The following is a 21882-nucleotide window of genomic DNA, read 5'->3' as shown; positions in this document are numbered from 1 at the left end:
CATTTGAATCTCTGTTCTTTGTTAAATAAACTTGTACTTGCTTTCTGTATAGGAAACAAATCTAGTGCTTTGTGTCAAGCAGAGCTGTGTTCTCTGCTGTAACTAGTAAGCTGTGATCTACTGTTCCTTTGGGTACAGAGGATCTGGAAATTCTGTAATCATTCAATGAATCAGGGGCTGGATTCTGCAGGCGGATGCTTGGAGGGCTCAGGGGTTGGAGCGTGTCTGTTGCTAAGGCCAGTGGAGCCTGTGTAGGCTGAGAGGGGAATGCTTGTGTTGCCAGTAGCTGGTGGCATCAGGAAACTGACCCCTGGCAGGTACAGAGAAGTCTTCCTTACGCTAAGGGAAGATGGTAGCCAGGTGACCCCTGGGCAACCTCAGGAAGTGTCACACCAACCAACATAGAATATTTATGTAATATTGATCCCATCAAACTGACTTGATATTTATGAGATCACAAGTTTGCTTCATTAAAGGTAATGTTGGTGTAATATACTTGGACTTCTGTAAAGGGTTTGACCTGGTACCGCACAACATTCTGATTAAAAAATTAGAACAATATAAAATTAATATGGCACACGTGAAATGAATTAAAAGCTGATAACCTGACAGGTCTCAAAGTGTAGCTGTAAACAGAGATTCATCATTGAGTGGGTTTGTTTCCAGTGAGGTTCCACTAGGGTGACCAGACAGCAAATGTGAAAAATTGGGACAGGGGGTTGGGGGTAATAGGAGCCTCTATAAGAAAAAGACCCAAAAATCGGGACTGTCCCTATAAAATCGGGACATCTGGTCACCCTAGGTTTCACAGAGATTGGTTCTTGGCCTTATGCTATTTAACCTTTTTATCAAAGACCTGAAAGAAAGCAACATAAAATCATCAGTGATAAAGTTTGCAGACAAAAATTGGGAGAGTAGTAAATAATTAAGAGGACAGGACACTGATAGAGTGATCTGGATTGCTTGGTAAGCATGGCCCAATCAAACAATATGTGTTTTTAAATGACTACATGTAAATGTATATATCTGGTCTACATTCTTTTTTCCTATACTTAGAGGATGTGTGACTCTATCCAGGGAAGCAGTGACTCTGAAAAAGTCTTGGGAGTCCTGGTGGATAATCAGCTGAACATGAGTTCCCAGGATAATGCTGTGGCCAAAAGGGTTGTGATCCTTGGATGCAGAAACAGTAGAATCTTGAGTAGGAGCAGAGGTGTTATTTTACCTCTGTTTGTTGCTGGCGCAACCACTGCTGGAATACTGTGTCTAAATGTGGTGTCCACAATTCAAGAAGGATGTTACTTGGAGACGGTTCAGAGAAGAGCCACGAGAATAATTAAAGGATTAGAAAACCTGACCTATATGATACATGAAAGGAGCTCCATCTATTTAGCTTGACAAAGAAAAGGTTAAGCAGTGACTTGATCACAATTTGTAAGTACCTACATGGAGAAACAAATATTTGATTATAGACTCTTCAATCTAGCACAGAAAGGTATAATAGGATCTAAGGGCTGGTAGTTTAAGCTAGACAATTTCTGACTGAAAATATGGGATACATTTTTAACAGTGAGAGTAATTAACCATTGGAACAATTTCCCAAAGGTCATGGTGGATTCTCCAGCACTGGCAATTTTAAAATCAATATTGGATATTTTTCTAAAATACATGCTCTAGAGATTTATTCTGGGAAAGAGCTATATGGTTCATGTTATACAGGAGGTCAGAATAGATTATTACAATGGTCCCTTCTGGCCTTAGAATCTGTGAACCTATAAAAATTAAATTATCTTAACCAACTAGTAATTCAAATCAGCAAAACATACAGCATCCCATTCATACCCAGGGCCAGCTCCACGGTTTTTGCAGCCTCAAGCGGGAAAAAAAAAAAAAAAGCTGATATCGTGATCAGCTCTACCGCCGCCGCTGCTTCAGTCTTCAGCGGCAATTTGGCAGCTGGTCTTTCGCTCTGAGAAGGAGTGAGGGACCTGCTGCCGAATTGCTGCCGAAGAGCCCGACGTGCGACCCCTCTCCATTGGTTACCCCAAGCACCTGCTTGCTGGGCTGGTGCCTGGAGCCAGCCCTGTTCATACCCAAGAGCCTTCCCCAAAAGTCCAAACAGATGGACTTTTCAGTATGCCAATAAGGTCAACAGATTTGGGGTATTTCAGAACAAATGGGGGTCTTCAGTCTCATTTCATTTGTTGCAGGTCATCTTTACACTGCCAAGGCTGGGGAACAGGAAGCCTAGGGACTACTGCACTGATGGAGATCAAAAGAATATTATAGAGTCCTACCAAAATCTCAAGAAAACAGGCTGTGTAGGAACAACATTCTCTCTGAAAGCCCTCTGAAAATCCTCTGGTTGCATTAGCTTCTGCAGATAGATCAACAAAATCCCTTGTCCCAACAGGACAGATGTGCCCTAGCTCAGGAGGCAATGGTTAGTCCATAATATGGGTATAAAGTCCAATAGTCTGCAAAAACAGCAAGGAGTCCGGTGCCACCTTAAAGACTAACAGATTTATTTGGGCATAATTTTTCGTGGATTAAAAAAACCCACTTCTTCAGATGCATGGAGTGAAAATTACAGATACAGGCATAAATATATTGGCACATGAAGAGAAGGGAGTTACCTTACAAGTGGAGAACCAGTGTTGACAAGGCCAATTCAGTCAGGGTGGATGTGTTCCACTCCCAATAATTGATGAGGAGGTGTCAAAAACAAGAGAGGAAAAATGGCTTTTGTAGTGAGCCAGCCACTCCCAGTCCCTATTCAAGCCCAAATTCATGGTGTTAAGTTTGCAAATGAATTGTAGCTCTGCAGCTTCTCTTTGAAGTCTGTTTTTGAAGATTTTTTTTTGAAGGATGGCTACTTATAAATCTGTTATTGAATGTTCAGGGAGATTGAAATGTTCTCCTATTGGCTTTTGTATGTTACCATTCCTGATGTCTGATTTGTGTCCATGTATTCTTTTACATAGAGACTATCCGGTTTGGCCAATGTACGTGGCAGAGGGGCATTGCTGGCACATGATGGCATATATCACATTAGTAGATGTGCAGGTGAATGAGCCCCGATGGTGTGGCTGATGTGGTTGGATCCTGTGATGGTGTCTCTTCAATCTCCCTCCTACACTTATGGCTGGATTCAGCCAATAAGGGCACACTGCCTCCTTGCCAAGGTCCTTTTGGTTCCAGGGACACTGAATATCCAGCTGTACATAACTGCAGTCCAACAGTGTAATCCAAACAAGTTTTAGTAATACACACAAAATCAGAGTCCTCATCCTTTACTACATCAGGATTGGCCAGCATTTTATTTATCACCAACTATTCCTTAATCATAACGAACTAAAGGAAGTGGATGAAATTCTGGTCCCATCAAAATCACCTTCCTTTTCTCCCAATCTGCCATGACTATACCAGAACTTGGCAGAGTTGTCCCACCCTCTTTGGTTGATAGTAGCTATTTGGCAATTAAATAAGGATCTACAGAGCAGACTGGAAAAATTATCACCCCAAAGCATAGCCTCTTGCCACTAACAAACTGCTTTAACTTCAAGGTGTCTTCCATCCCAAAGTTCTAATCATCTAATCTCTCCAACACAAATCTTGTATTATTATTAGTTTTTTTAATAATTCAGTATGTATTCCCACCCAATGCAGCTGCTTTCCATCAGATCCTGTAGGCAATTAGACATTTTCTATTTAAATCCCTATGTCACTAGGATCTGAACCTTTTCTGGGGAGGGGGACTTTGCCCCAAGTTCCTGTATTATCTTTTAATGTAATGATTTCTCCATGGCTCTAGGCTTCCATGATAAATGGTATTTACCTTCATGTGTGAGGTAAAGATGTGAATGCAAACAATTCTAAAGGTAGCCCGTGGGTTTGAGTAAATATACCAATTAATAGTTAAACTCTGAAAGCCACATTGCTCCCTTGCATCCTGAGCCGAGGGATTTCTTTCTTGATAACTTGGCTTATACAAGAGTGATACTCACAGAGGCAAGCCTTTGTTGTAAGATATTGATCATGGAAGCTATTACCTATAATAACAGGACCAGTTATAATAGTAACATTAATTTCATCTTAATTGCTCATTGTGGACTGTCATGGTATTTAAGTGCCTCAGAAAGAGTGTTTTTTTTTTTAGCAAACAGTATTTTAGTATTGTGCCATCCTTTTATTGCACAATTGCTAAACAAGTTAAAAGGAAATAGAAAAAACTCACTGTCTTCATCTTCAAAGACTTCATTATAATTAATGCACATGGAGAGAGATTCTTTGCTACTCAAACAATGATGAGAATGTTTTGTTTGATATCCTTGTAACAGGGACAGAATATTGGGACAAGAAGGCTCCATTAGGGCTTGACAGATGGAATCGGCCATTTGGGAAGGGGACAGCTGGGGAATGGTCAGTAGGAAACTGACAACTGTGAGGAATGGATGGATGCTAGGCAGCTGCAAATGACAGTTGGGAATGTTAAATATATGGGAACAACAGTTAGGAACTGGTCAGCCTGAGAGTGGGAAATGGGAACTAAGAAGTTAGGCATGACAGTGGGACAGTTGGAAGTGACAGTTGGGAATGGCAAGTGGGGCTGGGCGTTTTGGGAGTGAGATTTGAGAGTGATAATTAGGAATAGCAGATGGGAAATGGACAGTTAGAAAGAAAAGAAAAAAAATGAAGAAAATGCAGTGACAATAGCAGGGAAGCCCATGGGGAGGGAAAAATGTGAACCATCAGGAAGGAGGAGATAACAGAAGTCATGGTAGAGTGTGTGTGAGGAGGACACTGTCCGTTACATACTAAAGAGCTGAAAGAAGGGAAAAGGCAAATGAAAAAAAATGAATTTCTAGTTAATTCTCTCACTCTGCTGAGAACATGGAAAAGTGAAAGTTTGCTGTTGTGCACTTTGTTTAATTATACAAATACAATCTTTTTCCTGTCGAAAAATTATCTCTAAGGTAGTAAATTTTATTGAGAGTGAAATAGGTTCAGGTACAAATACAGCTAATAAAATAGTTATTTATATAACATGGTTTGATGATTTGGGGTTCCAGCTTTGAGTACCAGAATAGGATCATTATTTTCAGTAGTGTCTCATTAGTAGTAGAAGGGATGGAATCTTGGGACTAGAAAATTCCATAGCTGTAGAAATCTGAGCAGCTAGACAGTGAAAATGGGGGTTGTGAAGAAAGTGGGGCAGGGTCCCTTGGAAAAGAGAAGGGGAACAGACCATTAGGAAGGAATCGGGGTAAAGTGTGTGAGGGGAGTAGCATCATGGACATGAAAGTGAGTGAAAGGAAAATAATCGGTGGAGGATGTAGAGGAGACTTTGCCTGGTTTGATTTGAGTCAGATATAATATCCTTAACGTCTGCTGAGCTGCCTTTGTGCATCAGATTTTCCTCCCCATTTTCATATTTCACCAGCTTCCACTGAAGAGAGAGGGGAAAAAATAAAGAAAACCAACAGAAAACATGACATGGTTAAGGCAAGAAAAAACAACAGAGAAACCCTCCTAAAAAGATGAGTGAGATCCTGGTTATTATCTCTGACCTGAGTGAATTTCTGCCTGACCATTTTAAAAAATAGAAAAATAAAATCTATTACTTTCTCTTGTTGAATAAATTATTCTAAGACAACGGTTTGCTCTTTAGGGGGAAGAGACAAACAGGTTCAGGGGGTCAGCCAGGAGTACTGAGATATGTACGTAAGGTGGCATAAGGATGTGTGGTTGTAGTTCAAGTAACAGAAAAGTGAACTCAGCCAGCAGAATGCCCCAATAATAAATAAATCAGCAATACTTTGCAATGGTGTAAGAGTCACCATCTTAGGAAGAGGAGTTTTAGAAACATAAATTAACGTAACCTCACCATGCTCTTGTGAAGGTAGGTGAGCATTTTATTGTACCCATTTTAATGACACAGGAACTGAAGCACAGCTCCAGGAAGGTATTTAGGCTCATAATTTCCATTGAAATTACTGAAAGTTAGGAACCTAGCCTAGCTGCATCTGTGGATCCGGGCCAGAGAGATGACTAGTTTAAGGTCACACAACAAGTTTAAACCAAGAAGAGAAAGAACTCAGGTCTGTGCCTCAGAGAATGGTTCTATTGCAAAATGTTACTCTCTCTAAAAATAGCAGCATGGATTTCCCGGTGTTATGGTCTGTGACTGGTGCTATACCAAACATGCTTCCTTTCCAAGGAAATGGCTTTCAAATTGCATCTGAGGGTCAAACTGAATTTCTTCCTCCTGGCCTAGCCTCACAATCCGGACTGTGCAAGACCAAGCGCTTCTCCCTGGCACGGGCGGGACCCCCAGTGCGTTCCCCCGAGCTCCGTGCGCCCCGCAGGACACAGTGGGACGGAGCAGGCAGGAGTTCGCCCAGTCCCTCCGCAGGGCTGGCGGGAGCCGTGAGACTAGGGCGCCTCCCGTTTGCTGCAGGCTGTGCGCACGGGGGCGGAGAGTCTGGGCCGGGGGCCGCAGCCTGAGCGCTTCGCCAGGAGAGGCAGGGAACGGGCACCCAGCCCCAGCCTGGCTCCCTCCACCCCAACCTAGGGGCGCCGCCCGGGCCCAGCGGCCCCTGCCCCGGATGGCAAAGGCGGCGGCGCGCGAGACACGGGTTGGGGGCGGGTGCGCGCGCTAGCGCCCCCCCCGGCTCTGTCTTTGGGGCGCGCGCCCGCCGCCTCGCCACGGGGGAGGGTGGCACGGGCACGAGCGTCGCTGCGCGAGCCCTCAGCCCGTTCAGTGACAGCCCGCAGCCGAAGATGGTGGCGGCGGCGGCGCCCCGCGCCCCTTTGCACCCGCACTCCCGCGGCCGCGCCTGAGCCGCCCTGCCTGGAGGAGCGGGCGCGGAGCTCCTTGCCCTCGGCGGCACGGCGCCTCCCCGCCGGAAGGGTAATTGAATTAACTCGCCAGCAGGGAGCCGGGGCCGCCAGGGCCCCCGCGGCCCCCGGACGCAGACACGAGCGGAGGCGGCGGCCGCCCAAGCGCTGAGCCCGGCCGGCGGCGCGTGCGCCTGGCCTTGGCGGAGCCAGGCGGCCGGTGGCTGAGGGGGCCGACCCCCCTCCCCGGCCGGTCCCTGCGCGCCGGGAGCCCGTCAGGAAAGAGCGGGGCGGCTCCGAGGCCGAAGGCCCCACCGGTGGGAGTGGAGCCCCCACCCCGGCGAGTGCGAACGGCCGCGCCGGCCCCTGGGGGCGGCAGGGAGCGGCACAGGCCGGCGGCTGCCGCACCACAGCGTGGCGGCTGCGTCTCCCGGGCGTCCCGAGGCTGCCGGTGCGCGGGGAATTTGGGGACGAGGAAAATAACCCGGCCCCAAGCGCTGGGCTCTGCCGGAGCAGCGCGGGCTGCGGGCGGGAGCCAGACAGGGCCAAGTCGGGCTTGTTCCTCCGTGTCAACGTCAGGAGTGGGGACGGTGCGGCCGCGGTGAGAGCCACACGCTGCTAACACGCCTGGCCTGGGGAGGCACGGGGCTTTCTCCCTTCCTCTTCCTCTGCGGTAAGCTGCAAAAAAGATGGAGAAGAGGCCCTTTCCCGAAGAGGGCTACTTGTCACTCTCCCGAGACTGAGCTGCACTTATTGGAAAGGACCTGGGGAGTGACAGCAAAACTGCAACGAACTTGGAACAAATCGCGGCTAGTTTGTGGACAGCCAGCTGGACATACCTACTACAGCGTTAGATTGGAATATGTGGGCCTGCCTAGGTCCCAGTCTCCTGTTTGCCTTGCTCCGTTTGAAGGATAAGTAACTGAATCATGTGGACCTGCCTGGCGGTTTCTTTAAACAGGCAGTGATTTCTCAAGGAATTTAATAGCAACTGTCCTAGGAAAAGCCCCAAGTCAGAAAGTTCAAGGATCACTCTATTTATTGTTTTTAAAGTCCTAAGGACCCATCTCCTAAAGTTCTTAAAGAAAATTTGACAACATGGCTTCCCCACCGCACCAGCAATTACTGCATCACCACAGCACTGAGGTGAGCTGCGACTCCAGTGGAGACAGTAACAGTGTGATGGTCAGAATCAACCCCAAACAGCACCAGGGTTGCTCCTCTTCCAAGCATTGCAAGTACAGCATCTCCAGCTGTAGCAGCTCTGGGGAGTCAGGAGGTGCCCGCAGAACAACAGGAGGAGGGGGAAGCGGTGGTGCAGGTTTGCGCAAGAAAAAGCTGCCGCAGCTTTTTGAGAGAGCCTCCTCCAAGTGGTGGAACCCCAAGTTTGACTCCAACAACCTGGAAGAGGCCTGTATGGAGAGATGCTTCCCGCAGACCCAGCGTAGGTTTCGCTATGCTCTTTTCTACATAGGTGTGGCCTGTCTCCTCTGGGGTGTATATTTTGGAATCCACATGAGAGAGAAACTGATTGTCTTCATGGTGCCAGCTCTGTCCTTCCTCTTAGTATGTGTAGCATTTTTCTTGTTCACTTTCACTAAGATCTATGCCCAGCATTATGTGTGGACCTCATTGATCCTCACCCTCCTGGTTTTTATTTTGACTCTGGCTCCACAGTTCCAAGTTTTGACACCTATCTCAGGAAGTGATGACATATCCAATCGTACTCTCCCTGTGAGAGCCACAGACACTTGCCTTTCTCAAGTAGGCAGTTTTTCTATGTGTGTTGAAGTGCTCTTGCTGCTCTACACAGTAATGCACTTACCTTTGTATTTAAGCTTGTTTCTGGGACTATCCTACTCAGTCCTTTTTGAAACCTTTGGTTATCATTTCAGTGATGAAGACTGCTTTGCACCCCTTGGAGCCAGTGTAATTTACTGGGAACTGCTGAGTAAAGCCTTGCTTCACATCTGTATCCATGCTATAGGTATTCATTTATTTATCATGTCTGAAGTCAGATCAAGGAGCACATTCTTGAAAGTGGGGCAATCAATCATGCATGGAAAAGATTTGGAAGTTGAAAAAGCACTGAAAGAGAGGATGATTCATTCTGTGATGCCAAGAATAATAGCTGATGACTTAATGAAACAGGGGGATGATGAAAGTGAGAACTCAGTCAAACGTCATTCCACCTCAAGCCCCAAAAACAGGAAGAAAAAACCCTCTATACAGAAAACCCCCATTATATTCCGTCCTTTTAAAATGCAGCAGATTGAACAAGTGAGTATTTTGTTTGCAGATATAGTTGGCTTTACTAAAATGAGTGCAAACAAATCTGCCCATGCATTAGTGGGGCTTTTGAACGATCTGTTTGGCCGCTTTGATCGTCTGTGTGAGGACACCAAATGTGAGAAGATAAGTACTTTGGGAGACTGTTATTATTGTGTAGCAGGATGCCCAGAGCCCCGAGCGGATCATGCCTATTGCTGCATTGAGATGGGTTTGGGTATGATTAAAGCCATAGAGCAGTTTTGCCAAGAGAAAAAAGAAATGGTGAACATGAGAGTTGGAGTTCACACTGGGACAGTTCTTTGTGGCATTTTGGGGATGAGGAGGTTTAAGTTTGATGTGTGGTCTAATGATGTCAACTTGGCCAATCTAATGGAGCAGTTGGGAGTGGCTGGAAAGGTCCATATTTCAGAAGCTACTGCCAAATATTTGGATGACCGTTACGAAATGGAGGATGGAAAGGTGATTGAACGAGTTGGCCAGAGTGTGGTAGCTGACCAGTTAAAAGGTATGTGCTTTATTTTGTAATGAATCTTCAGTGAGGGGGAATGTTCAAGGTTTCCTGTTAACTGACCTGTGCTTTACTAACTTAGGCAAATTGAGTAAGTTTTACATTTACCAGTACAAGTTGGAACTCAGCAACATAACAGAAACTGCAGAATGTGATGCTTTAAGCAGAGATGACAGGTCTGAAAGAACTTCTAAAAGAACTTGCAATGTTTGCTGACTTCAAAATTCCTTAAAAACTCCCCTGTGGGAATGTCACATAATAGAAAGTAGACTGTTAAATGTCTTTATTATTCAACAAAATGTTCGTTTCAATACAGTGTGACATCTTCCTAATTAACTTCATGTGCCATACATAAGGCGTGTGTGTTTTGCAGGCTGATATATAAAAATGGTGAGGTTTTGGTACAGAAAGTTAGATTTTAACCACTGTAAAAAAAAAAGTGAGTTAACGCTAGTTATTTACCTATCTGAATAGGCATTTTGGTGGGAAATGATACATGGATTCATAGAAGAAAACTGAGCAGTGTGTGTAGCTGGCAGTTTGATGGCAAGTAGTTACAGCTGTGGAATTAAAACTTGGGATTGGAAAAAAACTACTCAAGGTGGTTCACTGAGCTAATAAATGCTCTCATCTTTGTGGCTCTAAGAAAAGTTCAGGTACATGTAACAAATACAAACTTGCTATTAAGAGAGGAAAAATAGATCTTTCCAATATCTTTCATTGTTTATATGGATGTCTAATACTCACTTTGGTGATCATTTTAAATAGAAATCCTTGATTTTTTTGGATAAAGAAAAGAATGCTTGAGAGAGATCTAACCGCATCTGTCTTTGAACATCTATCTTTTCTGATATGTAAAACTCTGCCCCATTGTGAGTGCATACATCACAAGCATTTTCTGTTTCTACAATGTCATGTGAGTGGTGCACATGCATTCTTTGCCCTGCAGAGTTTACAGTTGAAATTGGATAATAGATAAAATGAGAGTGGGAGTGGAATGTAGCAGAAAATAAAAAGTATTTGAGATAGTTTAGATTAGGCATGATTTTTTTCCAGTTACATTTTTTTCATTGTACATAAGAGCTTGTGGAGGATATGAAGGGGCAGAACTTGTGGGAATCATATGGGTGGGCTATGATGGAGAAAGAAGGTTGATTATTGGTAGTAACAAAGGTAAGAAGTAAGGTCAGAAGGCTCAGAGACAGCCCAGTGAATATGGACAGTAGGAGAGTAGTGCAAAACAATGGGATAATAGAGTGAGTGAGTGACAGTGAGTTGGTATAATAGATGGGCAGAGGGGCAAAGTCAAATGACATATGGCAGAGAGCTGTTATGGTGAAAATATTACCCATTTTCTTGATGAAAACATAGAGTTAATTGTCCTTACAGATGTTATGCGAAGTGTAGATGAAAGGCGTGCTAGAGGGAGAAATGGGTGGTAACATGATGGTTGGAGGCTCCGAAAGCACAGTTGGAGGCACAGAAGCAGAATCAGGGCTTCTTATTTTACTCAGAATTTGGGTCAGGGATTTTTATTTTACTTGATGCTGGTAAAAAGTGTTGACCCAATTGACAGCTGACGATACTGAAATCTTTAAGCTTCATTTAAAGAGGAATAGGCAAGAATATACTTTAAAAAAAGTCAGATATTGGAAAAGCTGTCCCATAACTGACCTGGGTTGACTCTGGCCTTTCTGGTAATTGGAAAGGTTGTGGATAAACAACTCTGTTTCCTTGATTGTTGTCACACTGTGTACTGAGATAGGTATTGTTTAAAGGCTGTCCTTGTGTTGGTGGATGATGATCTAGTAATGGATGAAGGTTAAATCCCCTTGCTGGTGTTATTAGGTCTATCTGCTCCCTTCAGAACCATTGATCACAATGTGGTATTCATACACTTGTGCATGACAGCGAAAATTGATGGTGCTGCTATTATGTGAATTTGTTATCTTCCAAGGAGATCACAAAGTGGAGTGTAGAGCAATTATTGCTCTACCTCAAGGTTGCTCTTTTGTGGTCTTCCTCGAGGTTTCATTTTGTCTTCACATAAGTATAGAAGGCCATTTGGAGGATTAGTAAGGAAGCATGGTTTGTGTTGTTTCCAATATGCTCATTACACTCAGCTACAGATTCGTCTCTCTCTTATAGTGCCTTCCACAGTATCTGGCGGTGACTAGGAGATTGTGAACAAGGGCAAATTGATTGAGGCTCCATCTAGATAAGACAGAAATGATGTTATTGGGTTGGGGGAAAAGGAGCTATGCTTAAAAACAATTCTGTCCCACTGAGTGTGTGTTGTGTATATCACACGTTTGCATCATAAGAGTCTGATTAGAATCCCTTTTGTTATCTCTGGATGATCATTGTCCATGGTAGCCAAATTTGTTTTTTTTATTTGAGTCTGGCTAGGAGCTAGCAATTTTTTCTTTCCAAATTGACCATGCCTCTATGATTCATGCCTTTCTCCCTTCCAGTCTTGATTACTAAAATGTGCTGTACACAGGGTTACATGTTGAATCCATTCAGAATTGACAGCTAGTGCAATACCAGCAACCTGTTTGTTAACCAGAATATCCTGCTATGAGCCCATTCAACAAGAGCTTCATGGTCTGGACTGGCTGCCTGTGGTTTTCTTTTCAGAGTTTAAGGTATTGATATTGACCTAAAAATGGCTTAAGAGTTTTCTGCCTGAAAGACTGCCTCTCTATGCTATATTGCTACTATTAAATTTTGTGGAGGCACTTGAGTTAGACCCCTCTCAATATATGAAGTGGATTTAACCTATTTTACATATAGCCTATCAAACAGAGATTAGAGGGTAATGTCTTTTAAAGGGATGTTATCAAGTTAAATATCACATTTTTCTGATTTTTTAACTTAAAATTATTAAAAAATTAGAAGAAAATGTTTGTTTTTTTCAATATATTGTTCCTTTGACAGTATTTTGTGTGTAGTCAGTTTCACCTGTCACTGTATGAAAGACTTGCACAAACAGTGAAAGAGAAAAGAAGTAGAGTAAAGAAGGAAATGTGAATTTTTTAAAGCACAAAATTTGGCAGGGACTAAAGTAGGCGTAGAACCTGGTTTTAACTAAATGTTGAAAATGGACAATTTTCAAGTTAAAGGTGTTTGAATTAAAGCTGGGACCTAGAGATGAAGGACGGTACCAATGAATAAAATTTTCTCCAGAGCCATTCACTTGTGCTCCCCCATACCCTGTTCATCAAACAATTACTTTAATGAGGAAAAGGTGAAATATATGAAGTTTTTTTTCTCCCTTCTCTTGTTATAGATCAGCAACTATCTCACATCTTCTTACTTGCTCTTTACATATATACACACACACACACACACACATGCAAACATAAATAAAAGTGTGTATGTACACCTCTATCTCGATATAACGCGACCCAATATAACGTGAATTCGGATATAACACGGTAAAGCAGTGCTCCGGGGGGGCAGGGCTGCACACTCCAGTGGATCAAAGTAATTTCGATATAATGTGGTTTCACCTATAATCCGGTAAGATTTTTTTGGCTCCCGAGGACAGCGTTCTATTGAGGTATCGAGGTGTATGTGGTTTTTAAAACAAAATCATACCTGTTTGCACTGGGTGTTGGATATGGTCCCTTTCCTTCATGACAGCAGTGCTGAGAGCTATTATGATGTGTATTTATGATATATATATGATGTGTAATAGCTGAGAGCTATTATGATGTATTTCTGCAATGTATTGTCTCCTCATGACCTTTTTTGCAAGGGAGAGATACTACAGTGTTAGGTGAACATAAGAACATGAATAAAACAGAACAAAGAAACACCACTGATATCAGTTTAGCATAGCAGCAGTGCTTTGTACAGATATGTGAGGAATCTCAGTCCTGCTTCAGAGAGAGTTATTTTTAAGCAGGAGTTCTGAGAGATTTCTGTAGTAGGAATTGAAGTCTCTGATGATTGCTTGTTCTCTTCCCTTGTCCTATGTCCAGGACCTGCTGAGTGGCAAGATACGTGTTTGTGAGGTGATGCAGTAATAGGAAGTTTTCCTTAACCTCATGAGTAGATCTTCTGTGGGAATGAGCTGATAGCAGACAGAGAGAAGAGGAATATTGTTGAAGTAGTGTAATCCTAGGATGTTATCATTCTGCTCTAGCATTGTAGTGCTAACTGTAACAACAGACATAAGATTTATTTACTCTTCAGTATTTCATTTCTCAGTCTCTTCCTCTTCTCCCTAGATCCTCAGCTTAGTTTAAGATTTTCCTAATAATGCCATTCTATTTTGCTTTTTAATATTGCCTCTTTTAATTGTTTGTAGTGCCACAGTGTGAACGGTGGGCTTGTTACGTTTGATACTAACTACTTTCCTTTTCTGGAACACATGCTGAGACTGCTTTTTGTAAACTTAAAAAAAATTCTCTGAGTGTGTCTGATTTAGAAATTTCAAGCAGTTAAGTCTGTCTTTCCCCATTTTTGCTGGAAATCTCCTTGGATGACTAGGAAGCGGGAGTGGGAGCTTTTTCAATCATGTTACTGTGATAAAATGCCATTACTCACAATAAAACCCTAAGAGTTGTCCGCACTGAAGACATATCAATGAAAATGAGAATTCTGTCACCAAAATTGAAGTTAATCAGGCAAGGTGTTTTGTGAATGTACATTTTAAAAAAAAAAATAGTCACCATAATTACAGATTTCTGCTTGATCCTAGTTTGCAAGTGGAAAGTAGAAGACAGTTGAAGATAAATGGATTAATCTAATCCAGGGCAGGGGAGTACCTCCCTCCTCTGCTGCATTTCTTCTCCCCTATCCATCTGTGTGTGCACCTATGCACATGTGCATGCACATGCTTTCTCTTCTTCAGAATACCCGAATCCTTAGGAAGAAAGCCTTGCCCTTGGAGACCTTGAGAGGTCTAGTTCCAGGAGAGGCATTGCAGGGTTTGGCTGGGGAGTGATTGGGGGAGTGATTCCAACAAGCCTTCCCTACTGTTACTGACACCTTCTTGTCAACTGTTGGAAATGGGCCATCCTGATTGTCACTGCAAAAGTTTTTTGTTTCCTGCTGATAATAGCCCATCTTAATTGATTACTCTCATTATAGTTGGTATGGCAACACCCATTTTTTCATGTTCTCCTGTGTATATATATCTTCCTACTGTATTTTCTACTGCATGCATCTAATGAAGTGGGGTTTAGCCCACGAAAGCTTATGCACAAATAAATTTGTTAGTCTTTAAGGTGTCACAAGTACTCCTCGTTCTTTTAGCAAAAGAAAATCTATCCTTTGATATATCTGATACCAATCCAGGTGTTTTATCTGTGTTCTAATCTGGTTGAAGTTCTATACGTTTGGTTAAAGTTAGTTCATTTAGGTATTGTTCTGAGGTAATTAAGTGCCAGTTAGTAATACCCTTATACATGTTGTGTTTTTACTTAAACTACAAGTAGTCCCAGGAAGTCAATGGGCCCCTTGGGGAGAAAGCTGCTATTCATAAAGAGTATCAGAATCTGGCCTTGTGTGAAGAAAAGTGTTGAAAGCGAAGAAAAGTGTTGAAAGCAATGTGATACAGAAGACTCAATTCCCTTGCCAAGTTATTTCTGGATTCTTGTTAATTAGCAGTCTCCGAATTGGTTACAGACCTAGCAGAAAATAGATTTCTTGCTTTTCTTGTAAGGACAAACTGTGTGTGTGTGCGCGTGTGTGCAGATGCGTGCGTGCATGCTTTGAGGAGGAAGTGGGGGATGAAAATTACCAATAGGCAATAGAGGTTGACAACTTTGGTAAATGTGGACATGCACTATGGCTGTTCTGACAAATTAAAATGCATATGCTTGTATTTAATGACACTGTAACTGAGAGATGTGTGCTAAGGGAATAAACTATGCTTTCAAAAGTTGTTTCATACTAGCAAACTTTGTTTCATGTTATGAACATACAAAAGGACTGCTAAGCCTAAACTGTTGTTTAAAACTTCATATGTTCATGATACTAACAAGTATGTTAAAAGTAGAAGTGACATTTTACTATTTGAAAGAAGCATGGTCTTGAAATTTCTTTTTGTCTCAAGTGCTTTTTCATAGTATGTTTTCATGATTTTTGTTTATGTAAAATACTGTACATCGGATGGAGTTCGTTGCATTGCTGCCATACTGTTAGTTACCAGTAAAAACTAAGATGTTTTATTTAGAAAACTCAGCTAAATCAGTTTTTAACAAGTGATCCCAACGTCAAATGTGTCTTTATTGCTGGTAGTTCTGTAAATCAAATCTTCACACATTTTCTTTAAAGGACTAATAGGCCCCATCCTGCAAAGTGCTGAGCATCTTCGTCTCCCTTTGACTTTAATGGAAGATAAGAAGGAAATAGCACCTGGCAGGAACAGTTCTGTAGTGAGGAAGTTCAGTTTACAATGGTTCTTACAAAATTATCAGTAAATATTTTAAGGCATTATTTTCAAAGAGATCACACAGTATTAGATCCAAATATTTTTTCTGTATTATGCATTACGATGTCAGCAGGGATTATCCAGCTTTGTAGTAAGTACTGCTAGCAAGCAATCTATGGTTCAGAAGTCTGAGGGCATGTCTACACTGCCCAACAGTTTGGACTCAAGGATGTGAATAGCAGCATACCCCAGAGAGTTGCGCAGTAACTCCCCCATGTCGATGATGCAGGCACAAACTAAAAGGTTCCTTCTTTGCATTAATGTAGTCCAGTTTGAAGAGGACTAACTTAATGTGAACTGGGAACCTTTTAGTTCATCTCTGCAGCATCTCCTGGGGGAATTACAGCACAGCACTTTGGTGTGCCATACTATTCTAACCCCAGTAGTCTGAATTTGCTGGGCAGTGTAGATGCTTCTCGAGTCTAAGTTTGTGAATTTACTGTTAGTAATGGGTAGCTAGTAGGGTTGCCAGACATTCGGTTTTTTACTGGAATGCCGAGTCGGAAAGGGACCCTGGTGGCTCCGGTCAGCACAGCTGACTGGGCCACTAAAAGTCTGGTTGGCTGCAGCGGCCAGATCCACATGGCTCCCGGAAGCAGCCGGCATATTCCTCTGGCTCCTAGGCGCAGGGTGCAGCCAGGGGGGCTCCATGTGCTGCCCCTGCCCGTGGTGCAGGCGCTGCCCTGAGTGCCGGCTCTGCAGTTCCCATTGGCTGGGAATTGCGGTCAATGTGAGCTGTGGGGGTGGTGCCTGTGGACAGGGGCAGTGTGTAGAGCCCCTTGGCCGCCCCTCTGCCTAGGAGCCACAGGGACGTGTTGCTGTTTTCCCGGGAGCCTCATGAGGTAAGTGCTGCCTGGAGCCCGCACCCCAACCTCTTGCCCCAGCCCAGAGCCCACGTCCACACCCAAACTCCCTGGACCCTGTACTCCCTCTTACACCCCAACCTCCTTCCCCAGACCTGGGGCACCCTGAACCCCTCATTTCTGGTCCCATCCCGGAGTCCTTACCCGCTCCCACACCACCAACCTCCTATCCCAGCCCAAAGCCCCCTCCCACACTCCAAACCTCTCGGCCCTAGCCTGGAGCCCCCTCCTGCACTCCAAACCCTTCATCCCTGGCCTCACCCAAGAGCCTGCACCCCCAGCCAGAGCCCTCACCCCATCCCACACCCTAACCTTCTGCCCCAGCCCAGTGAAAGTGAGTGAGGGTGGGGGAGAGTGAGCAACGGAGGGAGGAGGGGATGGAGTGAGCGAGGTGGGGCCTTGGAGAAGGGTGGATCAGGGGCATGACCTCAGGGAAGGGACAGAGCAATGGTATTCAGTTTTCTGCAGTCAGAAAGTTGGCAAACCTAGCATCTAGTATCAACATGTTTGAATTTTTTGTTTTAAAATGTCAGTTTAAGATATAACACCCTCCCCCTAAAAGAAAAATACGTCAGACATCATGGGCCGTATTATTCTTTTGAGTTATGCCAGTGAAGGATAGTATTTAGTTTCATGACTTATAACCGTTTCTCATATATTTCAGCTCCTTAAATCTGGTTCTCAATGGATTTAATAGAAATTTTTAGTTGGCTTTTTTTCTTGTCTCCCTCTGTTCCTATGACGTTCCTTTCTGCTATAATAACTACATTTGCCTACCCATATAGTATTTAGAATGGTGTTGTAGCTGTGTTGTTCTCAGGATATTTGTAAGACATGGTGGGTGAGGTAATATACCTCTACCCTGGTATAACATGACCCAATATAACATGAATTTGGATATAACGCAGTAAAGCAGCACTCTGTGGGGGCAGGGCTGTGCACTCCGGCAGATCAGAGCAAGTTCGATACAACATGGTTTCACCTATAACACCATAAGATTTTTTTGGCTCCTGAGGACAGCGTTATATCGGGGTAGAGGTGTACCTTTTATTGGACCATCCCAGATCTGAAGAAGAGCTCTGTGTAAGCTTGAAAGCTTGTCTCTTTCACCAGCAAAAGTTGTCCTAATAAAAGATATTACCTCACCCACGTTGTGTCTCTCTATAATATTTAGATTATTGAAGATATGATTGAAATAACTTTTGAATGTTTTTCTTGCTGCTTGGGAAAGCATTTTAGACTAGAAGCAGGAAGTTCTGTTAGATGGAAATACTGCAAGAGAATGTGGTGTGTTGGCTATCTCAGAGTGCTGGTGAAGAGCCTGAGGGAAAATAACAAATCAAACAAGAATTTCTGGGACCCTTAGTAATCAGTAATTCAATTTCTTCCACTGAGAATGCTCAATTGAATAGGTCGTCATCTGTTATGAAATGTTACTGCTGCTGGAAATTCCTCAGGGATGAGAACTGTAAACAGCAGGGCCCATGGTGTTCACTGAAATAATGTTTCCCTACCTTGACTGGAAACTTTGTTACTAAATTGGTACCTGATGGTAGTCTTTGTAAAGGTTTATAAAAACTATATTTTACATTAAAATATATTGTCAGCTGCTTGCTATTTATTTACATAATATTAGTTTTGTGTGTGTATTGCATTCCAGTAAATATGTATACTTTGATAAATTTAACAAAAAAAAAGAATTTAAAAATAAACCCAGTAACGTAAACACACACACAACCCTGAATTTCAGTCCTAAACTAAATGAATTGGACATGCTATTATGTGTATTTTAGATTTCCACTAATAGCTCCAGTCCAGTTTTCAGTTTCTCTGGTTATCTGATAATTGATACACTCTCTCTCGGTTTGTGTTTTATATTGCTGTCCATCACTGTAGTATCTGAGTGTCAGAACAAAATCAATAGCTAAATTCCTAGAGTGCTTCATGGAGTTTCTGGTTCTCCTCCCTTTTGAGAGTAATATCTCTACTTGGGGATATGTGTGTTTGTGAGTGTAATTTGTTTGTTTGTTTGTTAATTTATTTATGTTAATAGGGTTGGGTTTTTTATTTTAATTTGCAGGTCTTTGGGTAATTGGAGGTGTCTGTGTTGTGAGTGTCATTTTTACTATGGGGAAAAAGCTTTTTTGAAGAGGAAAGTTTTACAGCATTTCCTAAAGACAGTCAGATTCTGAATTAACCTAATCTCCTTTGGAAGTTTTGTTCCATAGCCAGATCTCCTCAACCAAGAATTCCTTGTCCCCAGCTCTCACATGTTTTGTGATCTGTGTTGTCCAATGCAACTGTCTTTGTAGTTCATAGATTGAAATTCAGCATTTAATATAGTTGAGACTTGATCCTTTAGCTGCTTTGTAGATTGGGATCGAGGCTTTAAACAGGGATCTGAAACTGACTGTGAGCCAGTGGATGAACTGGAGCACTGGCCCTCATGCTCATGGTGACCTAGGCCTTGGAAGAGGTGGGCAGACACACTCTGTACCAGCTAGAGCCAGAGCATTGTCTTCACATTCAGCTTCAGATACAGTGAATTATAGTACTCCTAACCTGGAAGGGAAGGTTGACATTTCCTAGCAAGCTGAAGGTGAAAGAAGTAGGGCTGTCAATTAATCCCAATTAACTCATGCGATAAATTAAAAAAAAAAGTTGCAATTAAAAATTAATTGTGATTAATCACAGGATTAATCTCACTGTTAAACAATAGAATACAAATTGAAATTTATTAAATACTTTTGGATGTTTTTCTACATTTTCAAATATATTGATTTCAGTTACAACACAGAATACAAAGTGTACCAGGGTCACTTTATATTATTATTTTTATTATAAATATTTGCACTGTAAAATGATAAACAAAAGAAATAGTATTTTTCAGTTCACCTCAGACGAGTACTGTAGTGCAATCTCTTTCTCCTGAAAGTGCAATTTACAAATGTAGCTTTTTTAAATTACATAACTGCACTCAAAAACAAAACAATGTAAAACTTTAGAGTCTACAAGTCCACTCAGTCTCACTTCAGGTTCAGTCAATTGCTAAGACAAACAAGTTTGTTTACATTTATGGGAGATAATGCTGCCTGTTTCTTATTTACAATGTCATCTGAAAGTAAGAACGAGTGTTCGCATGGCACCATTGTAGCAGGCATTGCAAGGTATTTATGTGCCAGGTATGCTAAATATTCATATGCCCCTTCATGCTTCAGCCACCATTCCAGAGGACATGCTTCCATGCTGATGACTCTCATTAAAAAAATGTTAATTACATTTATGACTGAACTGCTTGGGGGAGACTAGTATGTCTCCTGCTCTGTTTTACTCATATTCTGCCGTTTATTTCATGTTATGCCAGTCTTGGATGATGACCCATGTTCGATTTAAGAACAATTTAATTGAAGATTTGACAAAATGAAAAGAAGATACCAATGTTAGATTCCTAAAGATAGCTACGGCACTTGATCCAAGGTTTAAGAATCTGAAGTGCCTTCCAAAATCTGTGAGGGACGAGGTGTGGAGCATGTGCTTAGAAGTCTTAAAAGAGCAGCAAAATTCAATGAATAGAAGATTGTTGGGGCGGAATAGATCTGGACAAGGAAAAGAAATCTGGAGATAAATGGGAGAAGGGAGGGACAGGGAGTAGAACCAAAAGTGAAACTGTATGAGCAGCATATTCCAGAAGTCTTGAGGTTTTCTGAGTGTAGCCTTCATTGATTTGAGATCTAGATACCATTCACTCACTAGAAGTGAAAACCTCCAATGGCAGCAAGCCGTAAAAGAGACCTAGTTTGGGAATAAGAACCATTCAAGAAATATATGTTTGCTGACGATGTTTTAAAGAAAGTCACACCAGTGATCTGGTGCAAGTCACTTAAGCACTTGGATTCAGAGCCTGTTGAAGTGATAATCTCACTTTTAACATGAGTAGCTTCTTCTGCTGGGGTAGAAAGAATATTTTCATCCTTTGGATTAATTCATTCCAAATTGAGAAATTGTTTGGGACCTGAAAAAGCACGAAAGGTTGTTTTACTTTTCTAGATTATGAACAAACAGGAAAATGAAGGTGAAGGCGATTGAGTTAGCTGCAGAAGCCAATATTTTAAGTTTCTCATGTTGACCTGGCTGACAGTTGATTTAATTTTTTTTTAAGTATTTCATTTAACTATTTTAGTTAAAAACAATTTTAACAAAAACAAACCTGATTTTAAAAAAACTTGAATGTTTAACTAAATTAAAAAATTCATATGCTTGTTTTGTTAAAATATTTTATGTTTGCTGTTGAAGAAAAAAATCCAGAATACATAATGATGTTGTTTTAGTTAAATAAAACAATTTAAATGTTTGTCTGGTGATTTTCTCCTCCTAATACAACATGGTAAGAAAATTCTCCAAATATTTATGATTAACCTGTTGAATTGGAGATAGTTCACCTCCCAGTGATTTCATAAATATCTGCTTCCGTTACCTTGGGTAAAAGAAGTCACCAAACAATCATTCATTTTCTGATATAGCTGTAAAACTAATCTGAAAAGATTTCAAAATCACTTTAAAAATGTATAGTGTGCGTACCTTCTAAAAATAAAACCTACATTTATCTCTGAGTTGTGAAGAATATGTATTAAGCTGCGGCCCTCACATCCCTCGGCCTGCGCTGCTTCCCACAGCCCCCATTGGCCTGGGATGGCGAACCGAGGCCCATGGGAGCTGCGATCGGCTGAACCTGCAGACGGGGCAGGTAAACAAACCGACCCGGCCTGCCAGGGTGCTTACCCTGGCGAGTGCGTTCCAGAGATTGGCAACCCCTGTATTAAGGTTATAAAAACCAACAAGAGTGCACTTTTATGTAGAGATCCATGATAAAATCGAGTCTTCCTGACTAGTGATTTAAATCAATTTGATTTAAATCAAATCCACCCTGGAAA

The 21882-nt window shown here is 42.2% G+C and overlaps 1 protein-coding gene across 6 annotated transcripts in view; it reads left to right on the top strand.

The window, feature by feature from the left end:
* The first annotated feature begins 7262 nt into the window (after positions 1-7262).
* ADCY9 (adenylate cyclase 9) overlaps positions 7263-21882 on the top strand; it is a 191149-nt gene continuing 176529 nt past the window's right edge. For all 6 annotated transcript variants that reach the window (XM_050968073.1, XM_050968072.1, XM_050968071.1 and 3 more), the window contains exon 1: positions 7263-9637. In XM_050968073.1, coding sequence (XP_050824030.1) covers positions 7939-9637 — 1699 coding nt within the window. In that variant the 5' untranslated portion in view covers positions 7263-7938. The remainder of the gene's footprint in view (positions 9638-21882) is intronic.

This window comes from Gopherus flavomarginatus, chromosome 9, assembly GCF_025201925.1.
Source record: "Gopherus flavomarginatus isolate rGopFla2 chromosome 9, rGopFla2.mat.asm, whole genome shotgun sequence".
In the NCBI taxonomy this organism is placed as follows: Eukaryota; Metazoa; Chordata; order Testudines; family Testudinidae; genus Gopherus; species Gopherus flavomarginatus.
Note: the sequence above shows the minus strand (reverse complement) of the source record. Positions and strands in the feature narration are given on the sequence as shown.